Source organism: Hirundo rustica, chromosome 3 (assembly GCF_015227805.2).
Source record: "Hirundo rustica isolate bHirRus1 chromosome 3, bHirRus1.pri.v3, whole genome shotgun sequence".
Taxonomy (NCBI): Eukaryota; Metazoa; Chordata; class Aves; order Passeriformes; family Hirundinidae; genus Hirundo; species Hirundo rustica.
In genome coordinates, this window is record NC_053452.1 from 1,480,399 (window position 1) to 1,492,745 (window position 12,347).

General features: G+C 44.3%; 1 protein-coding gene across 2 annotated transcripts; it reads right to left on the bottom strand.

Moving 5' to 3' along the window:
* Positions 1 to 812: 812 nt before the first annotated feature.
* TRMT6 (tRNA methyltransferase 6 non-catalytic subunit) lies at positions 813 to 12,327 on the bottom strand. Of its 2 annotated transcripts, XM_040059241.2 has the most exons (11): positions 12,215 to 12,327; positions 10,822 to 10,949; positions 10,311 to 10,420; positions 8,195 to 8,286; positions 8,023 to 8,106; positions 6,837 to 6,961; positions 5,416 to 5,768; positions 5,222 to 5,307; positions 2,171 to 2,273; positions 2,002 to 2,088; positions 813 to 1,714 (listed from the first exon to the last, which is right to left on the bottom strand). In XM_040059241.2, exons 1-11 carry the CDS (start codon positions 12,307 to 12,309, stop codon positions 1,541 to 1,543), a joined length of 1,437 nt encoding a protein of 478 aa, XP_039915175.1. In that variant the 5' UTR covers positions 12,310 to 12,327; the 3' UTR covers positions 813 to 1,540. The 2 variants fall into 2 exon arrangements, with proteins under 2 accessions (XP_039915175.1, XP_039915174.1); XM_040059240.2 differs by having other exon boundaries at positions 1,571 to 2,088.
* Between the last annotated feature and the right edge of the window lie 20 nt (positions 12,328 to 12,347).

Sequence of the window (12,347 nt, forward strand, 5' to 3'; positions counted from 1 at the left end):
GGAGCCCATCTGTACATTTTGTTTGCCAGTTTGCATGAGCAAGAGAGGGAGGTAGAAATCTGAGATCTCAATAATGATTTATTTCTTGTTTTCTTACTCATTTTCACTGCATTTTACAGGGATTATAAAAGCTGTGTCAGTGTCACTGCTGGTGAAATGGAGCCAGTTTGGCTTTGATCCAAATTAACTCCTCATCTGTTCCAACACTGTTTAATTTCTCAAACTAATCTGTGCAAATATGTTTTTCCCACGTTATTGTTTCCATTGTCACAATATCTAGGATAAGCAGCTGTCTAGAAGGAAGAGGTGGTGAAATCTACATCCTCCCCTTTTATGGGCTGTTCACATAAGGAGGAGAGGAGAATCTTCCCAATAACTAGAAAAAACAACACGGGGAAGCTCACAAAAAGCAGAGGTAGATAAAACCTGGAGATGTAGTGTACCTGTTCTCCCAAGAGAAACCTTTAACTGCGTCTTTGCGTGAAATACACCCTCTGTTTTGTGCTAATGCTGCCCTGAAAGAGCATTACTCTTCTCAAGATGCTGAATTTTACAGCTTTAGCAAGTCTCAGCCCTTGATTCCAAAGCTCCAGGTTCTGTGCAGCCACCCCAGACACTGATGAGGGAGTTCCAGAGCAGAAGCCAAGCCCCACTGAGCTCCCCTGGGCTGTAATGGGCTGCAGCCAGCAGAGTAAAGCCTCTGCTGGACCTTTATTTCTGAAAAGTAAGGAAAAGAAGAGAAAGCTCTTTAGGGAAAACATCCTGTGGTTTAATTGAAATGGCAAATGCAAAGTTGAAAAAAATTATTTAAAAAAAAAGAAAGCCCGACATCTGAAAGACCCAACAGTAGAATAAATAAATATCCATACAGCAGTTTCCAAAACAGTAATATCTTAAAAACATACAGCACCTCTCAGGAAACGTCTCGGAGAATGACAGACAATACTGACACTGTTTAAATATTTCGTATTTTAATTTAAGAGCATGCACTTCCTCCTCTATTTCAGGAAAATGTGGAGTCATGCTGTAAGCATGGGGTCATCTCTACTATTAGATTTCTCTTTTTATTATTCCTTTGGAAAAAAAGGTGTATGATTTTTTGCTGTTCATCCTACTTTCTTAAACGACTGGACAGAGCCCAGTTCTGTGTCCCAAGTGGGAGCAGATCAGCACGTGGAATCCTGAGGAGAATCCTCTGATGCCTTTGTGGGAGAACAGAAAGCTAAACCGGATGTGTTGATTCCCACTAAACCTTTTAAAAAACCCTCCTCCTATTCAGATTTGGCAACAAACAAACAGAATGCCTGCGCTGAGGCTCTGTCTCCTCCTGATCTTCTCTCCTTCTTGAGGCTCCTGTGAGTTCAGTGGGATGTTTGCTCCCAAGGGTTTTCCTTGACAGTCAGATGATGGGAACTGCTAAGGAGCAGGACGCTCCTCCCTCCCCCGCAGTTCTGACAGACGCACGACGGGCACAGCCCTGAAAGGACTTGTTATTTCACTAAACTCCTGAGCTCTAAACCACAAGTCAGTTCCCCGGCCGTTAACAAGGAAGGCCTTGAAGTTTGCATCTTTTCGATGAGGGCTCCTCCAGCTTTGTTTCCTCCGCGTGAGCGCACTCAGCTCTGCCCTTCTCCGGGACGACGGTGATGCCGGACAGGAGGTACCCGCCCCCTCCGCTCATGGTCAGCTTTGGGTGGCTGCGATCTGGCAGAACCTTTAAAACAACCAACCGACACCAAAGCGCGCCCGGAACGCAGCCCACGGCCAGCACCTGTGAGCATCCACCCTGAGCGCCCAGCCCCTGCAGTGACTCCAGCTTACGGGACACGATGCCGATTCTTCTCCCGGCCACAAGCAGCAGCAGCCACTTGGGAAGAATCCCCAGCACTCTTGGGTAGAGCAAATCCCTGAGCTCACACGTTGTTTCATTGTTTCAACCTCCCCCCTATTTTCAGGGAATGTTTTGCTCCCCAGAATTGCCTCTTTCGGGCAGATCCTTACCTGGTAGTTCCGTAGCCAGGTTTCAGACAGTTTGAGGTTGATGACTCCCCCTCTTTCTCTCAGCTTGGTGTAACATTCTAACAAGGGCTTAGGGAAACCGGAGAGGAGGTTACGCAGCAGAATGGCACCACCCTCGAGCTGTAACAGCTCAAGTAACATCCTCATTTACCTCTTTATATTGGCAGTAGACAACAAAAGGCCTCGAAGGGGCAACGAATTCCAATAAAGAAAGTAACAAGGGCGTGGGATGAAACTTGCTGGCTACAATTAATCTGCAAAAAAAAGTTTCATGCAGGTTAGTTTTCTGCTTCTGAAACCTCCTCACTAGTGCCATTTCCTCCTACTTAGCACAGCAATCAATTACAGCTTGGAAGTGTCTCATCAGCGTGTTTTCATTGCTCTGACAACTCCCCAAATGTGAAAACAAATCAGGACTTCCTACCGGCGTAATTAAGAGGCTGAAGCACTGCTCCCCAAGGTGCAGAATATTAAATGCGGTGCAGGAGCACTCCACAATAATTCTTACAATCTAAGAAATGTCATCCTGCCTGCTCTGCCCCAAGACCATTTTCCAAATGCAGTTTAAGTTTTGTGACTGCCAGATGTTGCTTAGAATGTGACCTTAGTCGTGACTCTTTAGACTGAGCGGTCATCATTTAATAGTTCTATATAAAAATATTTAAAGAGAGAACAAATCCTTAACAGGCATGACTAAAAATCTTTTAAAAAGAAACTATGCCCTTGACAACCTAAAAGCTTCATCATATGTTACTCTCCATCCTCATTCTAACATCACACGATAAACTCGGGTCTACAGATGGGCGAGATTCTCTACTGCTATCTCCAGTTTTAATCCAAAAACAATCACTGCTGAACTAGAAAGAAATGGTTGATAATTAGTTAATTAGTTATTAAGTTGTGCTTGTGCAGAAAGAACAGGCTAATTAAACCCCTTCTTCACAGCGTGCAGAGACTGCTGAGGTGCCCCATCACTTAACATTTGTTCTCCAGGGGAACGTGCGGCACTGGAGCAGAGTTAAACTTGCCTGGCAAAAGGGAGGTAAAAAATTGATGCTCAATTTTGTAAACACAACAGAGAGGAGGAGGTGAGCTGATTCCTTTTCAATTGTTCCTGCTCTGGTGGGTTGCCAGCCATGGCCTTGCAGACCATTTTACTTCAAATGCACACCTCAGGAGAATTCCGTGGTGAGGCCAGCAGGCTCCTCCCGGGCCTTGGAAGGTTTGGAACGCTGCACTGGCACTGCCAGGGGCTCCAGGAAGGGAGGTGAGAGCTGAGGGACTGGGGAAGATCAAATGCTGCTCTTGCACATGGCAGCACAGATTGCTGCCGGCAGGGAGCCTGGCCAGGCACAAAATGGATGCACTGGCTGAGGGGGGAACAGCCAGAGGGAGGGAGAGGGTCTGATTCTGAACATTTCTGCTTCCACAGTGTCAGGAAGATGGAACAGTCCATCTCTGAGTATTCTTTAAAAGAACACCAGATACCCAATGAGTATCTTCCTCCTCCCCCTCAGTGGCCTGACATCAGACCTCAGCTCTCATAAAAGGGGTTGAACAAACAGATCCAGTACAATGTTTTACCACACAGCAGCACAGAAGGTGGAAATTGGACTGAAATGGTATCTCCTACATTCACTAATAAACACTGTTAGATTTAAAGCTTTCTCCTGAAGTTGGTACCCACCTTCATCTCGTGGACAGCTTTTCTTTACTCTTCCTCCCCACCTCCAATGCTGAGCACCCTTTTCCCTATCCTTTCCCTGATTCTCTCCTGCAAAAAACCCCCAAACCCTTATTGTTCCTTTCTGCTTCTGCTCAGGTACAGAGCTGTTAATCTGAAGCATTTCCTTACTCCGTGCCAAGTTTTCTGTGGCTCCTGATCCCCAGGAGCAGTGGCTATAAAACGAAGAAAGGGGATCAGGGCTGAGCTCTCAGGCACAATAAATTCTGTTTACCCCCATCCAGCTAAAGCCAGGAATCACTCATCCCTTCAGGAATGCCACTGCTTACAGCTTTCAAAGGAGGATGAAAGTGATAGAAAACAAATAAACAAGAGGCAAACACCAGAGAGGCCTCCTTGAACTCAATCAACCACTGAATGTAGCTTTACAGGGAAGGAAATGACAAGTGAAGTCAAATATTCATTCTGCCTTTGCCCCATCACAGACAGACATTAATGAGTGATGGTGCAGCAGTGAAGCCAGACCCAAACACTGCCACTGTTCTGGCAGCTCAGTGGCAGAACAGAACACATCAGACAGGTGTGCAGGGCTCTTCACAAACCTGCTTGGCCATTTCACTGCTTCAGAGAGCACGGAATGAGCTGGTTCTGCATCTTTAGAAACTCTGCCACTTAAATGTGCTACATGAGGAACATGGATGAGCACGAGTTAAAACATTTCGTAGTAATAAAACCCAAAAATTATATACCAGCATTTAAAAATATGCAGTAAAAGTGCAGTAAAACTTATCCAGGCAGAACAGCTTCATTTCCAGTGAATCAATGTTTTTTGGAGGGAAAAGAAAATAATATGAATGTCATTAAATTAACCTAATTAATGTTACCTGGTTAACTTGAATCACTTCAGCATTTGCTAAGAACGCAGGGAAAAAGTCACACCCACCAAGTGCTCTTACACTATTCTGGAGCTCAATTTCTAGGAACATATTGATTGTATTTGTTTTAAATTTATGATGTGTTAATTTATGATCGTTGTGCTGAATTGTTCTTCAGGAATAATCCATCCTGGCTAAAGCAGGTAAAATCAAGTTATGAGGTTTTTTTTCCCCTGTGTAAAAAGGAAATGAGTTTCTAAAAAGCATACTAATCAAAAAAAACCCACCCCAGAACAACAAATTCAGTTCCACTTTAATGAACTTAAAACCTCAGGTTCTACTTTGCCAATTAGAATCCTGTGATTTTTTTTCTGGCAGTCATTTTGAATTGGATTCTACCCGGATTCTGCTTTTCTTTAGATATTTTTTCCCATTTTTAATATTTACTTGTATTTAGTTGACTTGTAAATCATTTCAAACCATTTAAATTAAAGGAAAATAAATCTCAACCAGTGCCTTCTGTGCCCTCAGTTCTCTGCTCCATCCCGTGACCCATAAAGGATCCCATGGTCTGGGGTGTTTCAGCGGGAGCATTAAATGGGGAACACCATTCCCAAACGATGAGAGCTCTAAGCACACTCACCCATCAGCATTCTTCTCTCTCAGCAAAGCAGCAGCTTCTCTCAGCTTTTTCCTTCTCTCCCACTGTTTTATTTGCTTTTCCCGAACCTTTGAATGACAAAACAAACAGTTGGCACTTTAACTGCTAATTATTTATCCAGTCATTATTGCCTGGGCTGCATTTTCATGTTTTGACTCTTAAAGAAGCATTCTTACATTTTCTTTATTTTCTTTTTCTTTGCTCTCTTTAAATTCTGCATCTTCAGCATTAATGTCCATGGCGTCTCGCTCCTCTGTTGGGTTGATGTCCATAGGTGCTTCGGGGGGAGGTTCCTCCTCTGGTTCCTGCTGTTTGTCCTCACTCAATCCATTGCTGTCCTCTTCCACCAGCGTGTTCTCCTCAGGCTCTGCAGGCAGAGTCTCCGTGAAGGTCCCAGACAGGAGACTCTGCACTTTGCTGAGAGGAAACTCGTGCAGGTTATCAAAAAAAGCCTTGGGAAATCCAAAACAGCCGGTGGCAGCTCTAACAGGTCCCCCTCCTGGGTACATCTGAATGATGGATCCGTAGCCTGTGCGAGGGAAAGAATCAAAATCCATAAATTTTTTAGATAAAATTCCATAAATCCATAAATATTTGTCTAATACACAAATATTCCATGATACGATATTCCGTATCATGGAATATTTGTGTATTGGACACGTATTTAGCATTAGCTCAGAACATCACAACATATGAGCAGTGACAAACTGCTAGAACGAGCTAATTTAATGAATAATTAAAAGGCAAAATTTATTCAGTTGCTGTTAATTATTTATGGAGTTGCTTGGATAAAACCCAAAAGTGAATTTAAAGAGCTTTATTAGGCAAGGAATTTCTTCAACATCCAGGCCCTAAAGGAAGAGCTGTGAGATGTCAAACACACAAAAAATAACTTCTCTAATAGTTCACTGAAATTGTATCTTATTTACTTCAAGAAGTGGCCCTATGGCCAAAAGTTGCTGCCTGTGTGCTTCCCAGACACCAGACAGTGTGCACATCACATCGTCACGTCACTTCCTGCCTTTCCAAGCTTCTGGAATAGAATTTTCACCTCTGTCTGCTGTCTTGGAATAATGAAACTGATTAACTGCGTTTGAAAAACCAATCAGGAGTCAAACTTCTCCTGGGATATGCTCAAGGAAATGTCACATAACTTTCAAAAGACACCAAATCTGGTGCAGTGAACACGAGGAACAGCAGCGTTTCCAGTGCTGTCACAATTCCAGTGGCACTGTTCCTGTTTTCTGCCATTCGTTTTCCTGGAACTCCAGGTGTCTGGGAAGAATCTCCACACAAGCTCCTTACAGCTTTTTGTGACCTCGATGTCATTATGCAAAGAGAGGAACTAAAACAGCTCTACATACAAGGCTATCAATTTAATCAAAATTAATCATAGAATTCTCATTTTTTTTACAGTTTTTTTAATTAGTGAAAACTAAATCCAACTGATGCAAAAACTTTCCCCAGCGGAAAACCAAGTTTCTGCCGGGATGCTGGAGGTGTCAAAGCCCAGCTTTCAAAAGCTGAGGGAGCGTTTTTGGAGTGCTGCCTTCCAGCAGTGTCCCAGAGGTGTGTGCATGGCTGAGGTGCAGCTCACCCCCCATCCTCTCCATCACAGCCCCCAGCACCAGGCCTGCACACGTCTCCATCACAATCATCTTGATGCCAGCGTGGATGTTCCCCAAAGTCAGCATCTGAGCCAGGGTGTCGTATCTCAGGTGGCTGCAACACAACAGGGGTTGAACAGACATCAGTTTGCTTAGAGGGACGCTCCCTGCTAGCACAGGAGCCTGCCAAAGAAGTTGGGTTACAGGCAGGTTCAGGAAAAGCATCAGCGACCTTCAGAGTCACCACACAAACTCATAGTGAAGAGCTGGAGCCAACGGGAAATCAGCCAGGAGAAGCAAAAGCCAGGACACACATAGGATGCACATGTCCAAGTCAGAGAAAGTATTATTTTTAATCTTTGTTTTGTCTCTGGCATGCCAGCTTTGTATGGATGCAATTCCTGATCCAGTAATGATTCCCTTGTGGTTTCCACCTGTTTTGCACCACCTGCCAGCCAGGACCAAAACCCGACACGTGCACTGAAGAGACTCGGGGACAGCTACGCAAATTACAGCGGATCTTGAATAATAAAGAGCAGCCAAGTGACAGAGAGGGTGGAAGGAGAAGGAAAAAGGGCTTGAGAAGCCTTAAATAGCATATATTTGAAGATTTTCAATCTCAGCATCTTAGATCTACTATTCCTGCATTAAAAAATGTATCAGTCTGACTTTAATATCTGTAACAATGTATCTCAGGTGAGTGGAAAAATCAAACAGGGCCAGGTCTCTGTAGTCAGGGCCCCCTCTGACTCCAACCCCACGGCTACCCACAGGTTTTTAAATAAACTCTGGAGAATTCTGATTGAGGATTTTGAATCCCTGACGCGTTAAAGACAGCGATTCTGGTTATCTTGTCGCTGGGCCAGAAAACAGAGATGTTTGGCCACCAGCCAAAGCAGGTAAGAGGTACCTTTGAAAATCAAAGCACTTCTGTCTGTGTGGGTAATTAGGAAGCTGGTGTTGATAGGAAATGGTAAATTCTGGTGCTGCACGCAAAAGAGTTCTCCTGTTTGCTGCAATACCGATTCATTTTCTGCGTCACGGTATCTTTCACTGAACCCCAAAAGAGGAGAGAAGGAAGGTGGGTATTGCACACTTTGGTATAGTGCAGGTGTTTAAAAAGTATTAAAGTATTTTCTGTTAGCATCTGAAAAAAGGAACTTGATGGCAACTCACTTGATTTTTCCAGGTTCCCTTGCATAATACATGGTTGAAAGGATGCGAGTGGATGGCTTCACAATTGTAATAACTGCCTCATATCTGGAAAAAAACCACAGTAACGGTCTTATTTTAATCTCAACTATTTAGGGAATTACGGAGTATTTTTCACATTTTAAAATCCACTTACTTTTTTTTCTTCTTCTTTATGTATTTATCTTGAGCAAATTCTGTTTTGTCTCTGAATGTTGTACTGTTCTCTATTAACTGTTGGACTATTTCCTTGGAAGAGACAATTCATTTTTGTTACAGCTAGCATTTATTTCTCATTCACTTCACAGACAGAATTTTTTTTAAACAAACACTGAAAATATTTTCTTCCAGTAGAATACCATGAACTTCTGCTGACACTAAAGGCAAAGTCAATCTCTGTTAACCAACAGGACCAGCGAGGCATTACATCATGTGTAGGGATTTAATCACATAGTTCTGCATAAAAATCATAGACCTGAGAATGTTTATCCTGGAATATTCAGTAATATAACCAACTCCCTCTTTGGGTCTCTCTGATTCCAGCATTCCTGAGGGCATTTTTTCCCAGTTTTTATGTAGTTCCTCCCCTCTGGTTAATCACCAGACCTCTCCCTCACTCCAATAATCTGTTCAGTCTCACAAATTCTGCCACGCTACTGCACCAACTCTTTGCACAACGTCCAATTCCTTAGCGTTTATTACTTCCTGCAATACTCCTCCTGATTTTTTCCTTCTCTAGCTCCCAGGTCTTCCCAGAATTCCAGTCTGGGTTTCTTGGACTCCTTGTTGTAATCTCCACCCTTTGCCAAGCCAGCTCTTTCTCATGCTTTCAGATTCCAGCTGGAGGGATGAGCAGGACTCATCCAACAGGACTCTCCTTGCTCGGGGTTTGTGTCCATGCCAGCAACACAAGAACAAAGATGCTGCTATTTTGGGTTCTGTGATCCAAGTAGTTTAACTGCTGAAATGGGTTCTATTAAACATGGAGGGGACAGATGAAAAAAAGAACTATTTTCAATTTGGACACTTCCCTTGCACTATAAAAACCTGCTCAAAAAACAGAGTGGTGCAAGTACTCCTCACTTCCTATTGCTGCTTTTCAGGCTATTGTTCCTTCAAACGCTTAGCATGTGTTATTAATGATTTGAAACAGAATCTCTTCATTTCTTGCTTTATTCTAGGAAAAAAAGAAATTCAGTGTCTGGGTTGTTTATGTTGTTTTGTAGGGGGTTTTTTTGTGTTCCAGTAAAATTTAGTGAGGAAGGAGGGAAATATCCTGCATCACCAAGACACGCCATTCACAAACAGGAATTCAGATTCTAACGGAGCTTAAAATGAATATTCAGCTGCAGTCCAGAAAGCAGAGTTAATAAAAGCGCAGGAGATGCACAACACAGGCATGCTGAGGAAAGTCAGAGGGATCTTCTGCCACGGGCAGTGAAAACAAAACCCATCAAAGCTGTCAGCCTGATTAGCACATTCTTCTCCAAGAGATATCACAGCCATGGAAACAGAAGGACCATCCCAAACTCCCTGCACCCGGCAGGCAAAAAGCAGAAAAACTGCTCCAAGGAGCAAGATGCAAACAGGAGATGAACTTGATGTAAGCATGAGCAATTTCCTGATTTCGTTAGAGAGGGTAGACCAAAGATGAGAGAGGATTTTGCCTGACAGCATCTGCAGAACAGAACCGGCTGCAACGCTTCAGTAACAATTTAGGATGGCTTAAAGATCCCTCACTTTATGAAAGGTGCAGGCTTAAACAGCAAGCCCTTTTCTCACAGAACACAACTGATCTCTTGGGAATACTCTCAGTTTTCCAGGCACAGATAAAGCCCCAGCATCAGCCCTGATAAATGCACCACCAGCGTGCGCTGTTACACAGTGTTGTTTGTTAAGGTTTCGTTGTTTGGCCATAATATTTTCCTACACCTTTGGTAGTTTAATCGTTGCACAATTTTAATACCTCTGTAGTACAGGAATGGTGTTTTGAACCTCATACATGAGCAAAACTAAATGGAGATGATGTGGGCTGTACTTTTTTATCTGTTACGACTTCTGATGCCATAAAAATTTGTTCTTCACTCTCCTCTGACAAAGTTGCCAACCTTACATAAAGTTTTCTCTGAAAACAGCCTTAGCACAAAACCAAGAAAACCACGACTCGACCAGAAGAACAAAGAAAAAGCGCTGACAAAAAGAATGTTCTTTTTCAGAAACTAAAACAGAACCATCAAGGTAGCACAGAAATGACACCAAAACCTTATTTTTACCTGTCCTTTAATACCCTTGTCCTTCAAAGCCTTTATGTCATCATGAGTCAGTTTTTGAGACTTCCCATCGTCAACTATGTTACGATTATCTGTCCCTGCTTCCTTTGTTTCTAAAGGAAAAGGATATAGACTTGTAAAATCTAGCTTCAATTAAGTGGGAGAAACACATGATTTTAGTGGCACAGAAAGCAGATTTCTCGTGGTTACACACACATGGTTACACCTCTCACGGCCTCGCAAAGTACAGCCTAAGCAAGGAAATGCAATGTGTGAGGTGAAATTTAATGTAAACAAAAATCACCCAGACTGAGGCTCAAATCTTCTCCCACGTTAAAGAGATTATTTGTTACAGGGCTGGTGAAACCACTGATGACGACAAAACCGTGCACTTCTACCACAGAAAGAATGCAAGCAGCATGAAGTTAACAAATGATTAATAGAATGCTTTCCCAATTTCTTGGGCGTCATCAAAGAAACAGATCAGTTCGAAATCGTTTTTCCTCTGGGATACCTGTGGTAGTCTCTTCCACCTCTTGCTTTGGCTGGAGGTTTCCACCGCTGGTTACTTCAAAGGTGGTTCCATAAACGTGCCCGATGGCGTTATCCAGGTAGAACCACTGCTTCTCAAAAATGATTTTTCTGAAACAACAGACAAAGTGAGTAACACTTAAAGCATTCTTTTTACTGGCTCTGAAACCCACTATACTCGAGCCTGATCTATAGCTTTATATATGACATTTTCATCTGTATCAAGAGCGAAATTAACCGCAAAGCCCACATTAAACCGAAACTGATCAAGAAAAGAACAAAGACCTTAAATAGATCATACGGGAGGAACTTCTTTTGTCAGTTTAAAAGAATTTTCGAGGCTGTGGCACTTGTCAGCACCATTTTTTGACAGAGAAAGTCTGAAATATGTTAAATCCAAGCTGGGTCATGCAGAGTAGCAGCAAAAAGATGAGCACGGTCCTGTTATTTTGCCAAGCTCCTCTGAAATCACATTTACCAAAAGACTGTTGATGGGAAAAAACCAGACAGCAGAGTGTGTCTTGTAATCCTGGAGATGTTTCATTTTAAAAAAATTACCATCCTTTTCATTTTGATCGCACCAGGGCAGGTGCACATTTTTTCCTTCCTTCACAAAAAACAAGATCCACAAAACCTTTAACATTCAGGCTGACCAACACAGGCTGCCCTGCTGTCCCTGGAAACACCGATCTCTTGGCAAACGAAGCAGGATCTATGCCACACTCACATTCAAATCAAAACCTGCAAATCGTGCAAATTACACCCGCCACTAATTCTGAACTGCACCATTTTCAAACCAGTCTCGTTCGAGTACAGCACCTTTAAATCTCCATCCTACTGAATCAGACATCTGGCCACCTTACCTACCCAACTTCTACACACTGATCTCCAAAATTTGCGTGTCTGCTGCCAGGGGGAGAGCCCGGGATTTCGGCATTCCCTGCCGGGCTGCAGGCGCTTTCTTGCCGCGCCAGTTGGGAGAAGGGAACGGGAGACCTTTCCCGGCAGAAGCAGCAGTGCCAGCACACATCCTCCCGCACACCCACAGCGCCGAGCACGCTCAGGACCATTAACAGCCCCTATCAGCATCGCGCGGAAACCGCCTGCCGCGGCGGCCACGCGCAACGCAAAACCCCCTTAAGTCTCTTTCAAAAGTCTTATCAGAAACGCGGCCGGGACATCTGCCGGCTTTAAGGGGTTTTTTTGCCACAAGAACCGAGGCCGCTATTCCCGCCTGGCGCCCGGGACGGGCACCGGGAGCCGCTTCCCTCCGCCGCGGCCCGCCACAGCCGCAGCGGGGGCGGGCGGAGGAGGAAGCCTCAAAGCCGGCGCCGAGGCTCCGACGGGCCCCCGGGAGCCGCGGGCGCGGCGCTCACCTGCGGCGCAGCACCGACACGGCCTTGAACACCTCGTCCCGCTTGAGCACGGCGCAGTCGCCCTCACGGATGCGCGCGCCCGGGCCGCCCTCCATGGCGGCCGCTCGCGCCGGGCCCCGCCCGCGCAGCCGCC

Excerpts from the sequence above, each read along its gene's own strand:
- TRMT6 (XM_040059240.2), bottom strand. The coding sequence starts at position 12,309 with ATGGAGGGCGGCCCGGGCGCGCGCATCCGTGAGGGCGACTGCGCCGTG. Across the intron at positions 5,308-5,415 it reads AAAAAGAAAATAAAGAAAAT|GTTCGGGAAAAGCAAATAAA; the intron begins GTAAGAATGCTT and ends TGTCATTCAAAG. Across the intron at positions 2,274-5,221 it reads AGAGAGAAGAATGCTGATGG|ATTAATTGTAGCCAGCAAGT; the intron begins GTGAGTGTGCTT and ends TTTTTTTTGCAG.